Raw genomic sequence first — 25496 nt, forward strand, 5'->3', positions numbered from 1 at the left:
GAGATAAATTGCATAGTGTTATCAGGGAACAATGCACCACGGTGTGATGGAGGGAGAACAAACTACAGCTTTTTTTTTGTTACTACAGGAGTTATTTCTTTTTTCTTTTTCTCATAAACATGAAAAAATCTAAGTTATAATGACAAATGTGTTTGATGCACTTAAGAACTGCATGCCTGCACAGTTCCATGACTGAGCTGCCGCCTTGCTAACATTAGGACTAACTGCCATTCGTAGTTTTGGAATTACGATGCAAAAGAAGTTTTTCAGGGCAGAAATGTGTGTATGTACTGTCAGCATTGGAATATTAAAGTGCTTTCACTTTATTTCGTTTTGAAAAACTCATTTCACTTTGTTTAAACCCATGGATGCACAGAGGACAGCCTTAGGTACGGCGAGCGAGAGACACTGTTGTCCTACGGGCTACGACTGGGGCTGTCACACAGCTGAACACGCTGTTTTCGACAGTTTGAGTTCAGGGTTTAGAGGAATGGCGCTGAAATTTTGCTCGTGTTCATGTCACAGCAGAACAAGGCTGTTCTTGACAGTACCCTCCCTCTGCTCGGCTTCCTCTCTGAAACTAACAACTACTCTTGCCTTACACCTGTGAAGAACCAGTTTAAGGCAAAGACTCTTTGAGAGAGAGGGTTTTCAACTGGCAGCGGTAAAAGTGTTTTTTTTTTTTTTTTTGTCTATTCGTGGTACAAAGTTATTTATCTGACTCTTTCAGTCTGGAGGGCCCCGTTGCGACATTATAAAACTCTGCTGTCGTGTGTTATCTTCAAGGTTACCTTGGCATTCTGGCGCTCAGCTTTTGTTACCCACCCCCCCGCGCCCCCCCTCCCCACATGTCAAATTGAAGGCAAACTTTAAAACACATGATTTGAATACTGCATCAAACAAGACGTGGCTTCCTGACGAAACTTGTGGTATTCAGACACATCAGAAGAGCCTGGAGCAAACACGGACATGAAACACCACACGTGTGCTCCTTAAATTAAACAGCATCAGGCTTCCTCTGCCAGAGCAAGTAGATTATCTCTGTAATCCCATACTGTATGTAGAATACCTCAGAAATGACTCCATTTCAAATTCAGCATTATGGCGCCCACTGAGGGTACTATGAATACATATATTTTGTAAATGCTCTTGGAAAAAAAGATCTTCCTCAGTATCTACCTGACAAGATGTAATTTGAAGAGCAGCATCACAGTTTTGGGAAAACATTTTAAGTCTGTTTACTGGGGGGAGGAGACAGCCGTTGGACAGCAAAAAAAAAATATATATATACGAGTTAAAAGTAAGTCTTCCTGTCCTGAGAGACTGTATATAGGCACTAGGACATCTTGTTTGCTGATATTATCTCGACTAATGTTTTGAAACATCAGGAGACAGTGGGTGTGTGGAGAGAGTGCAGCAGAGGTTATGTGGGCAGGAGAATGAAATGACTTCAGCGTTCCTTTGAGGACTGGGAGAGGGCGGGAGGTACTGAGATGAAGCCGACTTTCACTGCCAAGTAACCGGGGGCACTCAGGACAAAACATTACGCTAATTAAATCTAGAGGTGGCCGAGGCGTGGAAATGGAGAGCAATTGGATTTTAATGCACGAACTGATGGATGCCAGGCATGGTTTTGATACCGCATTTTAGTCAAAGGATGTGTTTCAGGAGACTTCTGTTCTCTACCTCCTGGCTTCTGAGACCAGCTTGAGGCACTAGTAAATTAGCAACAGCCACTCTTGTCTTGCACTGAAATGTAAGTGAGGGGGAAACCCAATTATGGTTTTCTGAGGATTACAAAGCAGAATTGCTACCGCGCACCCCCCCCCCCCCCCCCCCCCCCCCCCCCCGACACTTCACCGCAGACTAACACAAGCAGTAGCATGTTTTCACTTCCTATTATGCAAGACATTCTCTCAATTGGTGTGGTGATTCTTGGAAGTTTTTAGATGTGTCTGAATGCCAAGCAGGACTTTTTTTTTTTTTTCTTCCGTACCTAAGGGGCCTCATTGGCAGGCAGCGTAGAAGCTAATTGGCAAATATTCTGTCACCCTCATGAATATATGCATCATGAAAAAACATTGTGGTTCATTTGATACAAGTCGACAAAAATCAATATAATCTCTGAGCAAGGAAAAAAAAAAAAAAAAAAGTAATTAAATAAGAAAAACGTCACAGGGAAAGAAGTTGTATTTTTAGATTTCACTTTATCTGTCTGGTAGGATTAATTATTCTTGCATTAAATGTTTTTTGTTGTTTTTTTTGGGGGGGGGCATTGTGAATGATAAAATTATGCAGCACATTACACACAGAGTACGGATATTAATTATTAGTCTTAGTGCTGTCCAGAATCCAACACCAGAGCAGTCTTCAACATTCAAAAAGGCTACCTGAAATTTATGACCTAAGAGAAGCCATATTTTTGACTTTTGGTGAGAAAGCCTGACAGTTTTGGGGAGATGCTGGTAGTATTTTGACTATGAATAGTAACTGTTGCCATGGCAATTACTGAAGAGTTTAAGACCTAATAACTTATTCTATTAAAGCTATTAAGATTGCTCAATAACTTTAATTTATACTTATTTTCTCCTTTAAAAACTTGTATGAAACATTTAAAATGACATCTGAGAGCACTTCCTGTCGAACCTAAGCACTTCAGGGAAATATAGCTTTTCTGAATTTATTTCTCAGATCACCCTGATATATCTTCATTTAGAAGTTACAGTGGTCTTGTTTCTGTGAATGCAAATGAATCACTATACTTCACTATGAGACACGTAAACTGTACCTGCTTAGGGGTAGATAGTGTCTGTAGGCCAGTTGCCTTGGCGACCATGGTGTGGCTGTTGCCAGGGCTTGGCTGTATAGTTAATGCCAGTCCAGAGATGGTGTGTACTCGCAGCTCCGTTATTGACACTTTGTCGTCGACAACTGAAAACGGTGTCTCTCCCAGCACCGCCTCCACAGCCAGCGGAGACTCAACCTGGAAATGATAACGTAAATAAATCAATCAATAAGAAGCTACATTTTTTATGTCTAACTTGCAAGGGGAGGGGTGGGGGGGGGCAGAGAGAGAGAGAGAGAGAGAGAGAGAGAGAGGGGGAATGTTGTATGGAGGGAGAAAGAGAGAAGGACAGCCAAATAAGGATGTTAAGTGAGTGTAGAGCGTATACTTTGTGTGCATTGTAAGGTCATAGTGTTTGATACTGAATGGAGAAACTCCCCTCTCAGGAGAGGTTCATGAGTCCAAACCAATCTTCCTCCATGAAAAATCTTCAACTGCCAGTTAAAACCCATTTTGTTACCTTCCCCTCACCTCTTACGGCAGTTAAAGGTCACCTGGGACTTAAGAAGGGAAAAGTCATCTGAAGAAGGTCTCCATGGCGACTCAGTAGAGCTCATTTCTCTCTCTATTTCTGTAGGTGAAGCATGACATCTCTGATGTCCCCCTAGACCGACACAGCCCACTAACAGGAGAGGGAGCTTCATCTTGGGTCCATTTTTACAACTCCATAATCGAAATAAACAAAAAAAAAAAGTCTACATTGAACACTTGGATTTCAGTCAGGAAACTGACAGGTTGAGGAAAAGAGAGGTTTTTTTTTTGAAGTCAACACAAGCTGCAGCAAATTTTGAAAATAACACAATGAGATATGGAAGCCATCTGATGTTTACATTTTGTCAGTCTTGCTGAGTCTCTTGGAGCAAAAAAAGCCAAACCAAAGAGACAGAATAAAACCGAGTGAGAATGCTGCTGAGTTTTATTTACGGGTTAGACTTTAATACTAATTTTCTTGTAATTTCGAATATATTTCCCCTTGCTCATGACGCAGTTTGGTACAAGCAAAACTGAAAACTAAAATACAGCCAGAACTTATTGTCATTAAAACCTGAATACATATGCTATTTCAGCCTTTCATCTGAAGTCACGAACAACCATATTATCCTTCTTCTCTGTTCTTGACTCTTTGACATTTGGGAAAGTGCAATCAAGACATGACTACAGATAGCCTGGTCAATTTCCATCCTTCTTAATGTGGTCCTTAATGATAGCATTGGATATATATAACATATATCTTCAATCTAGACACCACGCATTTGACTCTATGCTGTTACGCCGGCTGTACTCAGAAAACCTCTTATGAGGAACCGCTAATGGGGAGTGTAGTTAAGGTCATGACTGTGAAGTGAACTGGCTCAATTTGGGCAGTTATTTCAAACCGTGAAATAGCACCTCGCTGAAAGAGTTCGGCCTTCCGACACACGGCTTTCCGAAAAACCACACGTGGTTTTCGGGCTCTCCGCGCTCCAATGTCCATCGAACAAGCCACTCAAGAAAATGAGTCAGGCTTTTCACGATCCAGTGAATTCCTCGGTCATACGTCCGAGATGCACGTTGTTTGTCTCCGACGATGCATTAATGTCCCAGAACAGCAACTTACACTTCAATGACCATCCAGTTCTATATGTGTGTTTTTTTGTTTTTTTTTTCTCGCTCTCTCTTCAGTCTGAACGGATGCGGCCCCAGGGGGGAAGCAAATGAATGCATAATTAAAGTCAGCAGTTTGTTCCTGCAGCTCTCTGAAGTTAAACGCAGGCTTCAAAGAAACAGGATTTTTCAGAGGGAAAACAGATTAGCAGAAAAAAAAAGGGTATGCCACCACCTAAATGAGTAACATTGTGCTTTGTATCCCACCTGTCGTTCTGGATGGTTTTGTTTTGTTTTTTTGTTTTTTTTGTCGCTCTACTAGACGCAGCATTTTACTCTTCAAAAGAGAAGGGTGAGAAAAATTTAGACTCATTTTCCTCAAACTTAGCAACAGCAAGTAAATTCACCGATGTGACCAATTTATCTCAAATTACGAAGAATCCAAAAAGAACATTGCATACACATGTCTGAAGCAGTTTCCAAAAAGTTCTCACAGACTACTGCTAACTGATACTCAGAGATTGTAAAAATGTCCGTGAACATAGTTTTCCATGAGAGCGTTTTCAAAGCCAGGCTAAGCATACACTCATCTTTGTGTTCACAACCCCACATAAAAGAGTGTGCTATTCTTCATTATTAAGTTAATATAGTTAGAATTTCACGGGTAGTTCTATGTTGTTAATGTTTGATATCGTCGACAGAACACCAGGTTTGCTCATCCAACTGAAAAGGTTCTGTGTGTATGACCTAAAAAAATATATAGTGCTGTTCTGAGTCTTATTGGGGAACAGAGACAAATTACTTTTATTTACTTTTAATTTGATTTTTAATTTTTTTTTGGTGATAAATTATTTGCAGTTCCGAGGGAGAAAGGACATTCTCAGATTTCATAAAGTTCTGGTCTGCCCTTTAATTAAAAATGACCTTGGTGATTTCCTACTTTAATTAGCAAACTTTGTATGTCTGACTGAGTATTGAAAAAAAAAAAAAAGTTTGACTATCAAACCAACACCATTTACAAAGCGCCAGAGATATGATGAGATTAAACTCCTCTGTATTGTTCTATTATCAAAACTCCCAGAACTGTTCAAAACCAACTGAATGAATGTCTGGGTAGGCATATTCAGTCATTAAAGAACGTATTATAAACGTGTTTTCAAGTGTTTCTTATGAGGTAAGATCATTTCAGAGTTATGGAAAAGACAAGGCATGTTTTTGCTACTGTCTCAGCTCTTCATTGGACCAAGGTCATGAGACACATAAGGTGGTTCTGGTAGTTCTCTTAACCCACTCTGAGGTCTTTTTTTCTTCATTATCAATAACCCAGTTTAACCCAGTGAGGCACAACATACTCTAGCCATTTTCAGGTACAGATATTACTAATAAATATTACTTCAGGTGATCACTGAAAAAAAAAAAAAAAAGGATGTAATTTTTTTCATCCACTGACTGACATCCATTATGCTATGTGTATTACAGTATCAAAGCCATAAAGTTGGAGTGGAGAACTAGAGCAGACTAGCGACTTTATTATATGAGTTAAACCATTTGGGTAGAAATCTCCCTGCAGCGGAGGAGTGATATTGAACGGGTCAAATGGCTTTCAGAAATTTTGTCAAGAGCCAGACATAGTACTTGCCAGAAATATTGGCCTGAGTCATTTCAGTCACCCTGCCACCCCCAACTGTCAACGTACATTAAAAAAAAACAAAAAATGACGACAACAACAAAAAACACACACACACACACACACACACACAAAACAAAACTTTGAGTGTGTATGTTGAACCCTGTTAATCAAATTCATCATAACTCCATGTTACGACTTCTAAGCTTACCATAACAAAATAATAAACATGGATGAATGCTTCAGCTGAAAAATGATTTCTTAGGAGTGATGAGCTCCCTATTAGAGATACTAAAAATGTTTATTATTGATGGTGTTCTTCTTAAGAAGCTTCTAGAAACTGTACAAGTCTCATATGCACATTCTTTATGAGTCAGTTTTGTCACCAGTATGTTACAGAGTAACACCACTCTATGAAAACATTATCATGTCTTGTATGTGGAAAAAATGAGCGTAAGAGGCCAAAAAATGAAAAAAAGAAAAAAAAAGAAATTGAAGCAGCTATAACGTGGCCCCCATATATTCCCATAGTTTCCAGCTGAGAATGATAATTCTGCTAAATCTTGAAACTTGGCTGCGACACCCAGTGGAAAGCATCAAATCCAGTTATTTTTATTTATTTGTTTGTTTGTTTGTTTGTTTTTTTTCAACCAAGAGCTGTTTTAAGGTAAATAACACGGCGGACCTCTCCTTTAAAGGAACCTCGAGCTCTATCGTGTGTTAGGTTTATTCCCCGACCTGCTTATTGTACCTTTAGCACAGACGATCCCAGCTCCAGGCCCACGAGCACGGTCCGGTCCGCGAGCTCGGCGACCCGCGGGTCCGCCACCTTCAGCGAATCCTGCACCAAATCGGTCACGTCCACCCGCCAGTCCGGTCCCAGCATGGTGATGACCTGATTGGTTCCTTCGGTCGAGGTGGTGTGGAACTGCGTCAGCACCTTGACCTGGGCGCGCTGGTACTGCAGGGTGCACCCGCGGCTCACCTTACGGTCATCCTCATCATCGTCGTCGCTGTCTCTGGCCGTCCTGAAGGCATAAAACGGAGGTCACGGATTTAGTGCACGGCAGCTGATGGTGACGGTTACATTTTGGACACGGTTCCCCTTGCGAATTCTGGTCATTTCCAAGTTACGAAAAAAAGATATGTTTTTCTCCACTTTCTCAGCTGTTCAGTGGGCCAAGGTCACAAGAACCATCCTTATTATTCAGAAAATAACATTAACAGTAACTGTGTTTTCTGTTAGTTCTTTCACCTGTCTGACAGTTTCTTATTCTACATTTCCAGTCATTGGGTTCAAGGGAGGGTTCACAACATAGCTAGTTTAGCTCATCTTGAAAACCCTTGAATTGATATTAAGGGTACTGGTATTGTAGATGCATACAGTGAAAGCAGATGTGTTAAAATGTATCTACATATTCTTTGTTTGCTTTCATCTTCTGTTGCTTAGGGTTTTGGTCACAGTTGTGACTCACACATTTGGACCTGCTTCGGGACGACATATTTGCAAATAACAAGTACCGTCTGAATATCTTCGGTTTGTATCTATTTTCAGACCAACGATTTAAAAAAGAAAAAGGGGGGATTTTGCACGGACACTCGTATCCAGGAGCGTGCACATCAGCACACTTCACATGCCTCGCAGGTACCAGTCAAGAGCAATCATTCAGGCGCTACCATACCTCCCTCTGTGGCATGTCATCCTGCAGGAATCTCTGGAAGGTTGAGAGCCTCCCCACCATTTCTGCGCAACCAGCTAATTAATCTCTGCTTTGATTTTATCCTCAGATAACCCACAATGCAGAGAAGTGGGCTGTCGGCCGTCTGTCCGTGACTGACAAAGCACGTCCGATCAATTGATTCACACTGGTCTCCGGAATGTAAAGCGGTTCCCCGTTATGTTCCAAGCACTGCCGACAACACTCATGCATGTAGGGGCATTTAAAGTTTTGTGTGTGTGTGTGTGTGTTTGTGCGTGCGTGAGAATGAGAGCGAGAGAGAGAGAGAGAGAGAGAGAGAGAGAGAGAAATAGGGGTGGAGGGATGGTTGTTTGTCTTGTTTGTCCTGCGTTTCCCAAGCTCTGTCGATTTGTGTGTGTGTGTGTGTGTGTGTGTGTGTGTGTGTGTGTGTGTGTGTGTGTGTGGTGTGCGCGTGTGTGTGTTTGTGTGTGTGTGTGTAAACTGAAAGATGGGGGTAGTAGGGGTGTTTGTTTGTCTGATGTCTCCCAGTTTTCTGGTGAGTAAAACAAAAGGTCTAGGTGCCACGGGGAAACTGGAGACATCAGCTCAGAGAACAGTGAATTCAACAGACAAGCAGACTCTGTCTTTTCTGAAGGGGGCCCAACACTCACACACACCCACCGAGCTTTCAGCCAGGTCAAACCGAGTTTACAACCAGAAGGACAGACTGTACCTGGACCTTTTTTTTTCTTTTCTTTTTTTTTTTTTTGTAAATATTTGTCCGATTTCATTAGGATCTTGCAAACTCCAAGACAAATGGAGCTCCGGTCCACAGCAGCCTCCTCTTCAAATAAAATATCCTTCCTCTTAAAAACAGAAAAAAAACAAAGACTCATTGGGGTGCCGTCCAGTAAGAACCTGACCTGCTATCACACACTGTCACCCTGACATGTCTCGGTGTGCACTGGCACAAAGTGAGAATTAAAACTTCGAGTGAGAAAAAACGGCATAAAATGGCTTGTATTTTAGACAAAACCTTACGAAGCTAAAAAACAACAACAACAAAAAAAACACCATATATTTATGTTTCCCCTCTTTCTCCCAGTTCAAAACGGCTGCTTATTCATAATCTTGGAGATCTCTCCCACTGGCTCTGTGGTCACCTCAGTCAAGGTGAGTGGGGTGAGGAGACGCTCTTTCTCTCACCGTGTGTGAAGCCAGATACGCACCAATGGTCAGTGACTGTCACCAAGGAGTGAGAATAAGACTGACCCTGGCCGACCAATGGGAATCGAGCCAATTACGCCTTTCCCTTGGGCTCCCAGTCAGAGGTGGCATGAGTGGGCCAGTGAGGGCCAGCACTACGATTCTCAAATGAAGAATGAAGGACACGATTCTGCTCGGTTCTGGTGACTACACCTGGCCTGGCAGACAACCTTCAACCCCCCCCACCCTCAAATGAAAATGAATAAATAAAAATATGAGTGCCAAAAGTGTCTCATGTCCGTCAAGTGGATGGAAATTCATCTTTTTATGTCAGTTCATAACAATAATGATGACGTAAGAGGGATGCGGTTGTTTTCATTTGCTTTTGTTGAATATGAACTACTCAGTACTGGCAGGTGGGAAGTCTATCTTTTGTCTTAAATATGGTGGAAAAAATGTGATTTTATGCAGGATCAGAGGAGTTTGATTAGATCTCAGTATGCATTTTAGATCAATTTAAGCTGAATTAGAATTTTCAAATCAGATCATATTCCTATCTGGGCTAAATGTCTTTGAATGAATACAATAAGATAAGAATGTGCCAAGGTTTATTATAATCTGCTATCTGCATTTGGCTGTGACCAGCGACCTGTAGAGGAACAGCAGGGAGATCTCTGACAGTCTTTAATTTATGTGCAGGATCAAAATTTTTTTTTTTTTTTAACATTCTCGTGATTCTCTCGAAAAGGGTTTATCAGCTCCAAACACTTGCGAAAACGAGCAATGCATGTTAAAGAACCCAATTTCAAGTTCGTCAAAATCGCAGTAAATAAAGTATTTATGCCAACGGAGGAACCGCTCACCCCTTTCGGATTCATAGTTATAGTCAAACTCTGTGATAACCACCACTGCCACGGTGCTCGGGTATAGAGGATAGAATTTAACAACGAAAGCAAATAACATCAACTGGTACTAACTGATTGGATACGGGACTGCCATATCTGTTTCCCAGGGCAACCGGACTGATTAGGATGTACGGTTAGGCAGCTAGCGAGTGGAACTCATGCGGCTCTTACCTTCGGTCGGGTAATATCGGCACTCTCCAGCCTTTGATGAAGCTGAGCCGGCTGTCTGACAGCTCCACCCTCAGGGGTAGTTTCGGCACCCACACGGTAAGCTCCAGAGGAGCGCTCAAGTGCTCGTAGCTGAAGATCACCCGCGCGTTCATTGAACCTCTCGTCTCTTTTCCGTTCACGAACACGTAATCGCAGTTCATGGACACCTGTTAAGAGACACAGAGATAGTCCGCTGTTTCAGCGTTTATAATGATTACCAGAGCCCTCACAGACGGCGGCAGACAAGTACAAGTTTCATTTAACTCTGAATATAGAGGATCGGCAAAACGTGTACAATGTATTTTTTTTTTTTAAAGATGTTTATGACTCCCAACAGAAGTCAATACCATTTGATAAAGTACTATTTTAGAGAGTGTATAGGAAATCAAGACATCATTCAAAGGACCACTTGGGTAATACTTCCTATGACCCACCATATGCATAACCCATTTATAGGCATTGATAGTACAACTAACAAACTTCTATGGCAGAATGGTTGTGAAGCATGGTGATGCTTGTGTGATTATCCTACAATCACAGGGCACTAATGCAGCATCCATGTTACATCCTGTCATTGAATATAAGCATTCATTGGAATTATGAGCAGCTGACAAAGCATTCAATGCTATTTTCAACCCTGAACTACAGTGATATGCTGACAAGTTTCGACCAAACTATACTTGGCAGTTATAATACAGCACTTCTCCTCCCGTGCTCCTGTGCATATGAACTCTGTACTCAATCCAGTTCTTTCATTTCAAACAAACAAACAGACAAACAAACAAACAAAACAAACAAACAAACTAGTCTAGGAATTGTGCCCTCTTGACCCATCCACTCCTGTGGGTGTTTAAAGGATACCCTACAACTCCAGTAAAGAAAGCTCAGGAACTTTACCTCCACAAATGAAGAGCGGAGACAGCTGCAAAATGGCGGAATAACACAGAGACAAACGTCATACATGCTCCTGCCTCGTCTTTTGTGAGTCAACTGTATCCATAAAAATGCTACGTGTCCTGCACATAAGGGTACATTAGTTGTACGGGGGCATGCTAACTAAAGCAACATACTGATAACTTCCAAAATAAAGGAAACAGCTAAATGAGTAAGTGAGTGACCTGGTGTTTCCCTATGCTATACTGTATTATATAGACATTATAAATTATTATGAAGGTACTACACTGTCTTTTTGGTGTATTTGATTATGCACGTGGTATTCACAGTGAGTCTTATTTTTGCATAACGAACCAAAAGAAATGTCAAGTTCAAAAGTGTACTTAAACATTGTGAGAAGTTCTGCTGTGACACAAAAGAGAACAATTATTTTAAATTAAAGCACAGCTGCAGTGACTTTTACCTCTACCAGGAGAGTTATTTCAGGAGACTAAGTATTACTCAAGATCAAATAACCTCACACGCACACACACACACACACACACACACGAACAACGCAACCAATAAATACTGAAAATCTACACATATTTAAATATTACAGATGATCTGGGAAAGAAAAAAAAACAAAAACCAAAACTTGGCAGACAGTGAAAAAATACAAACCTTTAAAAAAAAAAGTTTTATTCTTCTTTCTCCAAGTCAGCCAGCAGATTTCTCATAAACACAGCATTCTTTAATAATAAATAATGTACTGTAATGGATAGTGGGGTTTGCTTTGGGATGCCATCTATGATTTATCTGGGGTCTCACTCTGCTGACACTGTAATCAGAGAAGCTAATCTCCCACAAATGGAGGTCAGGATTTGTGGTCTTCTCATGGGTAGGGATTCATCATAGTAAGGCCATATCTACAGTGTGTAATAAAATACTCAAGCCTTCCAGACAGCCCAGACCACGATCCATACCGGCCAACTGAGAGTGTGGTACTGAGAGAATTGATCAGAGAAGATAGACCTTCTCTCTCTGTCTCTCTCTCTCTGTTTGTCTCTCTCTGTCTGTCTCTCTCTCTCTTTCTCTCTACAGATTTTTTTTTTAACACAGAGCATAACCAAAATCTACAACACCACTTTTAAGCACCTTGCCTCTTTTATAGGTATTGTGTTCATCACATGGAGGATGTAAGTAAGACAGAGCAATCAAAAAAGGTCATTCTTTCTTTTTTTTTTTTGCATTGTGGAGAAAGAGAGCGTGAAATAAAGAATTCCCTTTAATGATGCCCCGAGTAATCGCAATTAACCTGCTGTACTTAAATTTTTTCTTTCTTGCTTTGAGCAGAAAACAGAAGTCTCTGTCTTTTTATACCCTTGTTACAACTGATGTTCAGCACTTAGTCGCTGCATTGCTGTAACTCTAATAATATGAACTAGTAGTACATCTGTTGTGTACATATCCATGTCTAACAGGTATTCCTCAGGACATTCAGCAGCTAACACACATCAGCGACTCCTCTCCTTATTCCTTATTGGCCATTTTAGTGCTGCAGCGCTGAGAGCAGCTCCGTCTCCCATGGCGGCTGGGGAAAAAAAAAAAAAAAACTACGAGGGCTAATTGGAAGTCAGAAGCTGTTACAGACTACGGGCGTCAACGCCCAGAAGGTGCTTGTGGGAATGCCCTCATTTACGAAGATAAGAGTCGAACGGCACCGTGTGGCTAATCCGCGGTGACACCTTCCGCACTGCTAGCCCAGCATTGGAGGGCAGGGTCAGGGCATCGGGGCATCCAAACAAGTACCTCCAAGCCCAAATCGTACCCAAAAGCAGAAAGGAAGCAATCGCGGGCCTATTACCCTTCCCCGAAAACCTCGGATCAGGCAAAGATCAAATGGGTTTAGCAAGCGTGCTGTATTTCGCTGCTACTGTTGCGTTATGGTCTGTTCCTACGTCTCACATTGCCTTAGGAACTTAACGAAAACATACTGACTACAGCTTGAAGCATGGAGGCAGAACCAACCAAGCTCTCTGATATAACAGGATGTGATTGTACGATTATTTGTGATTTAACTCACTGACCTAATCTCTTTTTTTCTTTTTCTTTTTTTTCACTGTGGATTTGTGTTTCTCGTTTCTTGCACGGTGTTGTAGCATATTTGAATGTTAAATGTGTCACAGACACTTTGGCATTTTGCTCTTGGAGGAATTCCAAAAAATTATGCTTGTATTGTTTTCCTCTGGTTACAGCGGTAGTCTGCTGGGCTTTTCTAACAGGCATTGTCAGAGGCGGCCATTGTGTGAAATGATGTTCCCCGAGCAAAAAAAAAATAACAAATAATAATAAGAAGAAGGCTTGTTCAGTTAAGTTCCCGCTGCTGTACGAGGCTCTGTATTTCCATTTTAAACTGTGTTTCACCGCTTCAACTTTATCTGACACGTGCGTCATGTATGAAGTTAGCCTGTGTTGGGGGGTGGGGTGGGGTTTGGGGAGCTGCCCTCAGATGGCCGCACTGACTCACTTAGCCCCAGGCACAGGGATCAGCTGGGAAAATGCTGTGCCCAACTTCTCCTGCACAAAAACCACCAAAGGGTCCTCCTGTCTCTCTCTCTCTCTGTCTCTCTCTCCCTCTCCTTTTTACACAAACACACACACACACACACACACCTCAGGACACCTCAACTGTCTAGATATGCAGTATATTAATTTTGACAGTAATAAACAAACACAGAAATGAGCTCCCTGCTATGTAGTGTCCCATTTCATTTACATAAAAAATGAATTAGAACTGCATTACAGGGCATGCTTTCAGTTTGAATAGATAAAACCTAACCACATGCATTATATGTACTGTATACTTACCATATTGTAATGACTATTGATTATGCTAGTGTATATTCCACTGACTTATCTATCACAGCTGGTAGACAGCCCATCAGTGGTCAGGCCAAAAATCGTTATATGAAGAATCTTATTACCATAGAATAGATATTCTGCCAAAAAAAAAAAAAAGATACTGCTCTCTCTCACTGCCAAGATAAACGTGTGCCTGTCTTACGAACCCGCTCTCCGTATAGGAGGGGATGTTTCTGTGAGCTGTCAGGGGTCCTGAATGTATCTGCTTGAGGTGCTCACTTTGCATTTGCTTTCCAAATTCAGCGGCAAAGGACAGTCACAGTGGCCTATTTAATAACACATAGCTAATGATTGTATTTCTACACTGCACAGGCAAGCTGCAATAATTCCCTTCGTATTTTGCTACTGATTTATGATCCTTTGTCTGGGCAGACATATTAAGTCACAGTCGGATTATACATGCGCTATAGTCGCTAATCGTTTCTAAAAAAAATATCGACAAGCTTTTAACGCTGGGGAGGATATTTACTTCTTCCACTTTGTTACAATGTGAGGTAGGCTGTAAAGATCACATGAGAGGGTTTTTTTTTTTAACTTGTCACAGTAGAAGATAATTGAAAAACAAGTTTAATATCTGCTTTACGGTTCTCGCCCATGAAATATGCTCTTTAGCAGACCGGCACAATGTTTGTTTACAAGCCCATAACGCTAGTGCTGAGATCTTCTGTAAATGGCAGGATTCAACTCTTGGCTGTCATGAGCTTTGCGGACTAAACAGGGATGGAGCTACTTCATCCACAGAAAGAGACGAACACAGTATTGAGATGAGGCTTAACTATTAGTATCCTGTCACCTCTGTGACAGATCTCAGGACAGTCAAGGACAGGAGCATTGCCATTAGTCATTTCAGTTTACGTAACAACATGGACAAAAAGAAAAGAAAAAGCCATTTTGAACTGCAATAATTTTCTATGGACACTTCAGACAGTGATTCACAACACCACTCTTCCTCCCTCTGTCTTTCTCTCTGTCTCTCTCTCTCTCTCTCTCTATGTCCCCTTAGTATAGGTTCTGAATATTCTCAAAAGCGGAGGACCCTTTTTTAAGAGGCCATTACAGTGTTCTCCACTGTATTGATTGTGACGGATTGCCTTGGAATGAACAATGATTGATCCTTGTTGAAGTTCAGTGTGTGCTCCGACTGACGGCGGGAACATGTATGAATGCCATTTAAATGAAGTTTTGATGCTGGTTTTATGGTTCTTCAGGAGTCGCTCTTGACGTTTTATTTTTTTTCCCGGCAGGTGGGATGGAATGAAATGGGACCAGATTGCCGTCCTGGGTTTCATGCTTTATGACTTTACCTTAACAATGTCTTCGTTGGACGACTTGCACTCGACGAAAGAAGAAACATCTGTGACAGTGCCACTCGTTTCTATGGAAACCACCTTCACAGGGATAGCTACTGTTCGGCCAGTCAGAACTGCAGTATTGATGATCTCAGTGTCCTGAAAGGGAGAGAGAGAGAGAGAGAGAGAGAGAGAGAGAGAGAGAGAGAGAGAGAGAGAAGGAAGCATCAGAAGAGGTCATAAGGAGTTCACCTCAGCCATATGAATGCCATATACAAACCTTTTGCGCCTAATATACCCTTTTAACGTTTTCTTCCAGGGAGCTGACTTCAGTCAAGCCGAACATTTCATTTTTGATAACATCCCCTCCAAAGTCTTCAAATCTTACACAAGTATCCAAGTTTAAAAGATGCATTTGTTTTCTCCTCAAACACCCCAAAAGAGTGTTTGGAATATGTAGTGAAGCAAGAATAGAGAATAGAGTTTTTACCCAAAGGATATAATGAAACTGATTATGCATAGAGGACAGAATGTGCCATGCTTTTTATGGGCTCTCTGAGGTTTTTGTTTTTTCTCCCTCAAAAATCAAAACACTTTTCTTTTTTTCCCCCCACAAGTTGAACGAAAAAGAGCTTGCGACTGAGAGAAACCGGACTAATTGGGCATTCATTAAAAATGGCTGAGTGATTATTCCCCACTTGACAGAAACACAAGGGCGACCTTAAACGTGTCCCCGCTGATTATACAACAGCGTTTGTACACATTTGCGTACAAACAACGACATTTGTAACACATCTGCGTTACTACGCTGATGATTATAGCATTTGATGTCTCAGCGCAGTGTTAGACCCAGTTAAGTACAGTGAGAGAACAGAACAAATATGAAAATATCATGTCAAAGTGCATCCAAACTGAGTGTCTCTCTTCCCTGTATGTGACCGGATATTCACACAGAGCATCAGAAATCCAAACACACAACGACTGCATGAGAGACTGTGTGACAGGATGAGGGTGTTTTTTGTTTTTTTTTTAATTTCTTTATACACAATATTGTGCATTCATTGATTGGTTCATGATTCAAAAAATCCAACCTTGCCCCAGCTTTCCCTGGGCTTGGCTCCAGAAACAGTTAAGTCTGCTTTTCAAACAAAACCCCAAGTTTCAAGTTTCTTTAAATTGAAAGTGCCGATGCCGGAATAAATACCAGTTGCTAAAGAGAGGGCAAAATTGTTTTCTTTCTTAGTAAGAAAATGGTGAGTTAGTAGGTTTATTCACTGTAACTAAAGTGATTTTATATCTTGTGTTTGCTTTGGCGTATGTAGAAGCCTATAACTCCAAAGTGCTGCAGTTGTAGCTGCAGCTAATTAAAACGGCATTGCATCTTGAATAGGTTGACAGTTTCAATAAATTCATTATGTAGGTGGAAATTTAGCTGCCAGGATTTAACATATCTGAATGTAAATTATTTCCCTTGTGGCCTTATGGATAAAAACATTACGAAGATCTTTTTTTTTTCTCTCTCTCTTCCATGTCTCTATCAAAAAGAGGTTATTTGAAGAAACCGTGTCCCTGGCATATACTTGTCTTGAGGCTAAGAGCATAAAGTAAAACACGGCCTCATTAATTTCTCTCAACACATCTCACAAATGGCAATGGAGAAAAAAAAAAACCCTCTCATATAATGAGCCTGTAGTGATGTTTTTGTTAGTTTCATTGACCTACCTTAATTTTGTTACACGTTTATATTTTTTGAAGACTGCGTTCACGTTTGGGCATGTGACATTCAAAAAATAGCATGTAACTGGCTGCGAACACGGTCAACGCTAGATCTGCTTGCTCACTCTCGTACACTTACGAAACTTAAAGAAACTGCCAGGGGAAAAAAAAAAAAAAGAGTTGCTCATAAAGAGCAAATCGTTCTTTTCATTTCTTATTTAACAAACGACGTTTTTGATGAGGCTGAACGATTCTTGGACGAATACCTCCCTGAGTAAGCACGATGATCTCCGGCGTATTACCTCAGCGCTGCGGCGAATGTGCTCCTTCCTCGCACCCCAAAACCCATAATTCATAAGTACAGAACATTCTAGATCAGCCTCTGCCATTTGAACACTTTGCAAGGATCGTTCTCAGACAAAACGAAAACTGATTGCAACAGGAGAGTGAGGCTGACTGCTAGACGTTGCAACCTGTATCATTTTCATTCTCGGGATTTTGGCTTTAAAAGAAAAGATAAATGTATATGTCTGAAAATTTGAAAAGAACACATCTTGAAACACAACCGTTCGTGTGAACTGACTTTCCAGGAAACTGACGCGCGTTTCTGCATGCATTAGCGTATCTAGAATACTAAGAATGTCACGTTTGAATCTTCTGGGAAAACCCATTCCAATCCACAGTCTTCAGAATTCGGCGATTTCTGAGATACGACAAGCGTACTTCCGGAGAAACTGAGACCAATCAAAGCAGAAGAGAAACTCTGCAGTGATATCCTATGACTCTTCTAAAAACTACATTTTACTTTGGCATGAGAGACAACCCAAACCCCATCATCATATCTGAATAATTCAAACGTCAGGCTGCCGTCTGCTTGGCTCTGATGTGCGGAATGTAAATCAGACTGAGAAAAGTTATGATGGTGATGCTACTGAGCGCCAGGTCAGGTGTCGAGAGTAATGAGTGAAGATTTCTTGCGAATAACAGTGGCAAGAGCCCATCGATAACATCAAAAAGCCCTTAGAGCGGAAACCATTCAACACTTGAGACACACTTTGACGTGGGTCACCACTTTTCTTACGTCGCGTATTCAGACAAAGAGGAAGGACAAAAAAGAAACATAAAAACAAAAACAACAACAACAAAACAAACAGGCATAATGAGGCAGTGACAAATTTGCTAACTTTGGCATTTTTTTTTATTATATTCCTTTTCTTTGATCAGTGCTACACTGTAAGATACAAATACAGTTCGTACATGTTTGTGACTGGATGATTAGAAATCCTTATGTCCAATCAGAAACGTTTGACAGATAGAGAGAGAGAGAGAGAGAAAAAAAAAACATTTAGACTGTCGAAGCCATTTGCAGAGCCCTTCTACCAGCCCCCCCAACCCCCCCCCCCCCCAAGAAAACCTCACCCCCCCCCCAAATGCCCTGTGAAGCCTATTCAGACAACACAGATATTAAGGAACACACTTTTAGCCCTGACAGGGAGAACTGTTTCAGATTGCAAATGTGTGCCATTGGCCCAGGGTGAGGACCAAGATATGTTTTATTTATGATCTGTCACTGTGGGCAGAAGATCCAATGCACTCACACTCTCACACACACACACACACACACACACTCACACACACACACACACACACACACATCCCATTTTACCCCTGCAATCCTTCTGTCTACCCCTCCCTCTCTTTGGCAGACCTCCGCCCTTGTTAATACAGGGCCTGGGAGTCTGTGGAGGACGCTGGGCACTAATTGTACCCAGACTGCTCCTGCCAGGGGACTGGGCTGCGTCTGCCGCTCTAGACTGATAGCCCAGGCTGATTTAACAGTGTCCTCCCCCAACAGGCAGGGACACACTGTAAATTCCCCTCTGGACGTACTGGCCAGTGGCTCAGCTACTCAACTCAGCAGACACAGGAGGAGAGGAATCTGCTTACCGAAGCTTTTCTGTCTGTGTTTATGTGTGTGTGTGTGTGTGTGTGTGTGTGTATGTGTGTGTGCGTGTGTGTGTGTGAGAAAGAGCGAGAGGGGAGTGCAGGGTGTTGTATATGTGAGACAAGAGTAATATTGAAGTAGATTTGTGCGTGTGTGTGTGTGTGTGTGTGTGTGTGTGTGTGTGTAAAGATTTGCTGGCTTAAATCTGGGAGGAATTCATTCTGTGCCCTTGGTGTGCCATGTATTGGATCATCTTTGTTGTGTCTCTAAACGTCTCTTGTGTGAGCTCCTGTGATTGCTTCCCTCTTACAAATCCCCTGATAAAGAAAATAGACCTCAGAGCTTTCAATTTTATAAAAATCGCTCTGCTTACACACAGGCGCAACAAAACCTCTCAGTTCTGTACTTCGGATCGGTTCGACTACCTGACCACACACACGCTTGAGATTGAATGACGTTATATTATCGCTCTTACATTTTATGCCGGTTGCTGCTGACCGTCTTGACCCTGGCTACAGTTGTTTAAGTATTTCCGTTACCTAAAGTCTAACTGGTCACACTGTTCAGCTTGTGTCTACTTAACACCTGCCTGCTTTGTGTGTGGTTATTTAAGCATACACAGACAGACAGACAGACTGACTAGCCGGCAGTCAAACAGACATTCTCTTTCTCTCTCTCTAGCACACACACACACACACACACATCTGACACACACGTGAATCTCTGGAGAACTGAGAGGACATGGTGTCCTCTCCTGTTATCCCGTCACAGAGCGGACAGCACCGGCTTCAGCACCTGCATATGCATGGATATGAACCATGTTGAATTTTCGGGGCACGCTGCGGACCGGGGCTCAGCGCTAAGCTATGTCGTAACATTTGACCGAGCAGATGATTTTTAATGACACAATAATGATGTGTCCCTCTTCTGGAGCCGTTAGCCTAGCACTCAGCAGATGGCTAACCACACAGGGAAACCAGGGCCTTGTAGGTCTTCCCACAGTGGACTTATTAGTTGGTAAATGTCTGATATTGTACAACAGGGTACAGAGCCTTATTACCAGCCTTCTCCAACAGATTGAAGAGAAAGAGGGAAGGGAAGCATTTAGCGTCTAACGGAGAAGAACGGAGTAATAAATGAAGGGACTTCCATTAGTGCAAATAGCAACAGTTATCTGAAGGGTTCCCATATGACTATACAGCTTCATTTGTCTTTAGGTCCCTTTGGTCACAGGCATTGGAACAGGCAACCTTAAAATGACCATTTACTAACAAAGTGCTTATAATGTTACTGTGTTTATTATCATAAGGAAAGGCTTCAGAGGTGGTGTTTAGAAAATGATTTTTTTTTTTTTTTTTGATACATTCCGGAATTTTATTTATTTTTATCAAGTAACAACTGAAATTATTTCAGATTGTTCTGTTTGTGACATTCTGCATTTTTTTTTTTTTTTTTAATTGACAAATTCACAAGCTCAAATGATTCATGAGGTATCACAGTGAGATACGTGAACACGCCTGGTGTAGAGAGTGCCCTGTGAAAGTCGGGAGCTACTCACCATTGACAGGGGAATGATAGCCTGAATATCCCTCTGAACCACTGTCAGCTCTGTCACCACCTTCTCTGAGTCAGGGGGAGGGTTCTGACCTCTGTAATCGATATTCCAGTTGATCCTTCTGGTCACCGATTGGCTGGTGAAGTTCTCCATCTCAAAATCAAGCTGCATGATTTCAATGCTACCAGTGGCATCCCTAAAGAGAGAAAGAGAGGCAGAGAGAGAGAGAGAGAGAGAGAGAGAGAGAGAGAACAAAAACAACAACAAAAAACACAAGTTAAAAAAAAAGGTAAAAAAAAAAAACCTGTGAGTATCCTCTGTTAAATGGACATTAAGTGGAAAATATGGGAGGGCTGGCCATCAAATTCAGGCATTAGATACATTACAAAAACCCTAATTAGGGTCAGGTACGTATTAGATCACTGAATGCCTTAATGTGCTAGCCATCAACGCGAACATCTGTTCTGTCATGTCTTGGGCATTATGTATCGAAGCAATCAGTGAATGAAACAATTAGAGAGCGCAGCTAGCCCATCTGTTGTTTTGGAATAGCTCATGAGGTCTCAAATTTGATTTCGAAATACGAGATTTGAAACTATTCATGCATATACCGCCCGACCACCACGCGTAGTAGTCTTCACATCTATAATCTTAGTAATAACCTAATTCTAATATTTGTGGCATTTTAAATATTGCATATTGCTGGATAACATCTTACCGAGGATATACGACCAAACGTTACATCCGCGCTGCTTTGGGGGAATCTACTTTTGCTTTACCATGCACAAGTGTCGGAAGCTAATGCTTTGGCATGTCTAGCCATAGATATTCATCTTTCCTCGGAGCTACCGCGCTCATTAAAGCGGCGAGGCTGAGAGTGTGCTTTATTTATGCCTCGGGAGGAAATTGTCATGCGACACGAACTGGATGTAAATGAGACACTTCTGAAGAGTCGTAAAAGGTGTTGCGTAACCGCTGACTTTTGTCACGTCGTAGACACCGTCGTGTTCGGGTGACAGGCTGGCCCGAAAAAAAGGGAGTGGAGACAAAAGATTTGTCCCAAAGGTTGCGTCTGAGACGTCAAAACGAAAAAAAAAGCATGGCGTGAGGTTACCATGGAAACCGTGCGGCCTGTCCTTGAACCATTAAAGCCACGCGACACTTGAGCTATTGGTCTCGTCTCACAGTAGACTATTTTTCCCTCCCAAGCAACTTTAAGATATTATTAAACTTTCAGATATTATTACAATTACTCACAAACATTGCAATTGATCAGTTCTGAAAGTAAGTACAGTATATGGCGGAAATGGACAGGGTTACGTTTTTACAAAGACAAAAGGCTGTCCTCCATGCTTCTAAAAATAATTATTATAAAAAAAATACATTTTGATCGAAATTTCCAAAGATCTCATAACTGTGGTCTAAACAAGACACTCTTCTTAAAGAATGGTGTTTACCTTTAATTACCTGATGTGACGGCCTCAGTGTATTCCGTGCGTTTGCCTCTTGGTCACTACCACAACATTATCTCCATTTTTAAGAAGAGAAAACATATATATTCGCTGACAAAAAAAAAAACAAAACAAAAAAAACCCCAGTGGCCTTTATTTGAAAGCCTGAACCCAGAAAACAAATGTACGTACAAATAACCTACTTAAGACTTTGCGTGTCGTTAAAAGATTCATTGTGAGGTTGGAATTTTGCCAAAGAAGGTCGGATCTTCTGAGATGTACTGGCGTGTGCAGCAGAGTACACCGTAAAAATGTAGAACAAACTCTGGTTGGTTTGGCATGCTTTTAGCACTTGCTTTAATGGAAAATAAAAAGACAGTGTTGTTCAACAACAACAACAGCAAAAAAAACCCAACACAATTACTTGTGAATGCTTTCAGTCATTTTTAAGACTGAACTGAAAATGATTTGTTTTTACTGTGCAGTTTGTAACATGTAATGGCTTAATCTTCTACACAAAGATAGTTGAGGGAACGCTCTCTCGCTACAGAAACCGCATGAAAATAATCGCAAAAAAAAAAAAGTTCTGTGCCTTTGTGCAGTGACGCTGGCGACCTCGCCTAGCATGAAGTGAATACACACCTATATGAATCCCGGTTTGTCTATGGGACGTGTGACTCAGGTGGTATCTAGACAACCCTCTGCCAACGTAATCAACACTCCAATCATCTTTGTTCTGTTTACTCAAATTATACCTCATTGCTACAAAGGGTCTGGGGCCACCAGCCCCTATTCATTACAGATCAAAGGTTCAGGATCAGATGCTCTCTTGAACACCTTGAAATATAGCTCATAAATAAGAGACAGTTTTAAAGTACTCGAATGATCAAACAATCTTGTTATAATAGATAAGGGTCTTGGTTGCGCAGAGCTAGGCCACAGCACATAATGATTAGTTTAGGTTTCAAACGCACACACTTTCTCTGCAAGAAGGTGCAAACAGCAACAATCTTTCCTCTGACACACGACCTGTGCGTAAAAAAAGCTTTAGAACTGATGTTGCAGATGTGGATGAGTTCAGTATGTCCTAAATAGAAAACTGCCATGGGGACCAAGCTTTGGTAAGAATTGCATCCTTTACTTTCCTGTCAAAATATTCTATAATCTACAGCAGCACAACATATTTCGTAATATCCGTCTATTTCACTTAACGGCTATGCTTTTTACACCTTGATGTTATCTCTGGTTGGTGTTTTTGTTGATCAGTAGATCACAAATAGGCTAACAGGCAAACATTCTCTAACAAACGACTGAAGTGTGCTAACTGTGTGTGGCTGCTGGCACTCACCGCTGCTTTTCCCAAATGGACGTGTTGTCCACTATGCTAATGTGCGTGGCTAAATCAATACGGGCAATTAAACTTGCAGAATCTACTCAGGAGGGACAACCAGGGCCAAAACTCTTGATTGCTTTACCCTTTGTTTAAAGGCAAAATGTTTCTGAAAAAGAGCAAAAAAAAAAAAAAAAAAAAAAAAAATTAAATGAGAATCAATCTCTATCAAAGATGTTGGCTTTTCCTGATGACCCACTGCAGGACATTGCATTTACAAAGTTAATATTGGCCTAATTAGCCACCGGGAGGCAAAAGTCGATAGCCGAGCGCAACACCCTTGGGAAGCTGCGAAGGGTCTTGTCAACGATCAGTCGTTACGAACTGCATTCTTAGGCCTGGCACAAAACTCCCTTCGCATTTAAGACTCATTTCATGGTTGATTAACCCCACAGTGCAAGAGAGAAACTTTGAATAAACAGCCAAAGCAACGAAGAATTATCACCAGTCTGGTAAAACACCAGCTCTAATTGAAAAATATACCAAGTGAATGATGGGATTCTCTCAGTTAGACAAATAAAGTCCACGCGGCGTTCGAGCACGGGCATAAACTATGTCTTTCAGTGGCGTTTTTTTTTTTTTTTTTCTTTTTAATTTTGTTTGTAGTTTATAATGACGGCATTTAAGGAGATGGATGCTCAGACAGAAAATGTCTCCTCAGCCCTCCCTGCTTACTCCCTGCCTCATTTGACCCTCCCCGAGGAGGAAGCGAATTTGCCTTTTTTTTTTTTTTTAAATGAGGGGTAATTTACTTGTGCAACAGTAACTCCAGACAAAGTTTTTGATTGAACAGCAGGTGAAATGGTTTTTTGCATCTTGGCCAAAGAAAGAATGAGAGCGCAGAAAGCTTTTGAGCAAAATGAGCCAAGAAAGCAAAAAACAAAAACAAAACCTTACTGCAGAGGAAATAAATCTGTGCTTAACTAACATCGAGGGTTCTGTTATGTAGGTTGGGGAAGACAAATAACTTTGGCTATGATAAAGAAAATGTTCCATTACTTTTGCATTGTCCCATAAAAAAAAAAAAAAAAAAATAGAAATTCAAACACAAAGAGGATAAGCTTCAAAGACCATTTAACACAGTAACTTCTTTTACGTGCACACACACAATCTTTTCAGGACCATATTCAATATAGAGGGGTACATTTTCCTTGAGCTGAGTCAGGGTGAGGTGGGCCAATGGCGGCCCTGATCAGGCCTTTGATCAGTTATTGGTATTGTTTGTTGTTAATGTGCTTTGTCAACAAACAAAGTGGTGACGATCAATCAACTGCTTTCATTACTCATAGTCTGGCCACTTACCAAGCGGAAAACAGTAAAAGTGATATGCAGCCCTTTTTTTATTCTGGCCTCTGTAATATAGTGTAGTGTGTGACCAGAACTGATGACTTCATGCAGAAAAATTAGATTTTTCCGGAAGAAAACGACAGTCTTTAAACTGCAGTTTAATGATACAACAGTATCCCAATCTTTCACGACAAGGACAAACCTCTGCTTTCAACGGCAAATTTATAATCCAACAAAGACTAGCACATTATCTCTAACACGGCCTTTATGAAATAGCACACATAGTGGGAGAGAACTATATCACAGCTAAAATGTGCCCTTAAAAAAGGTTTCCCATTAATGTTATTGCATTTAGCAGGATGAAGTGAGCTAGAAATAGCTTCAGCGCAACTCGATCTTTATTGCTTTTGAACAGCTCAAAGGCTAACGATGCTAAATCAAATGAGGAAGGGAAGTTGCATATTCAGCCCGTGAGATCCTACCTGACTGAGAATTGTGAGTAGACACAATCAGCCAAATACGGAAACCCGAAAGACCGGTACTACACAAAGTATAGCGGTCTAAATGGGGAAATCAAATGATTTGCACTGAGTCAACTGATATTAGCAAAATTCCAAATAACACGCCACCTCCAGCGTTCTGTGTCTAAAAGCGTTCAGCGTTCTGTGTCTATTCTCAGATGAATTGTTGTCGATTCAGAGTTACCGTGTGGTCTTTATCTACTAGATGTTCTCTCAGCAGACAACTGCGAGATATCCAAATAAAAAAAAAAACAGGATTAAAAGGTTTCTCTTAAACTAAATAACACCAATTTACATCTATATACCAAGTGTCTTTCAATTTCTGAATGGCCTGAAAAGAAAGCACTTCAGAAAATCCTTCCCTAAATTTCCCGGTATGCGAAGTCCTAGGCAGAGGTATGTGGCGTTTCATCGTTAAACATGTTTGACCCTCCTAACAGAAGTTATTCTCACCGCGTTGACAGGATGACAAAAAAACTATGTGACAA

The 25496-nt window shown here is 41.2% G+C and overlaps 1 protein-coding gene across 1 annotated transcript in view; it reads right to left on the reverse strand.

Annotated features, from left to right (window-relative positions):
• The window catches only part of tmem132e (transmembrane protein 132E), a 52774-nt gene that overhangs the window by 1150 nt on the left and 26128 nt on the right, over positions 1-25496 (reverse strand). The window contains exons 4-8 of the mRNA XM_030792992.1: positions 20363-20555; positions 15159-15302; positions 10018-10223; positions 6808-7084; positions 2789-2983 (exon numbers count right to left, since the gene is read on the reverse strand). Of these exons, the coding sequence (XP_030648852.1) occupies positions 2789-2983; positions 6808-7084; positions 10018-10223; positions 15159-15302; positions 20363-20555 (1015 nt within the window). The remainder of the gene's footprint in view (positions 1-2788; positions 2984-6807; positions 7085-10017; positions 10224-15158; positions 15303-20362; positions 20556-25496) is intronic.

This window comes from Chanos chanos, chromosome 15, assembly GCF_902362185.1.
Source record: "Chanos chanos chromosome 15, fChaCha1.1, whole genome shotgun sequence".
Classification (NCBI taxonomy): Eukaryota; Metazoa; Chordata; class Actinopteri; order Gonorynchiformes; family Chanidae; genus Chanos; species Chanos chanos.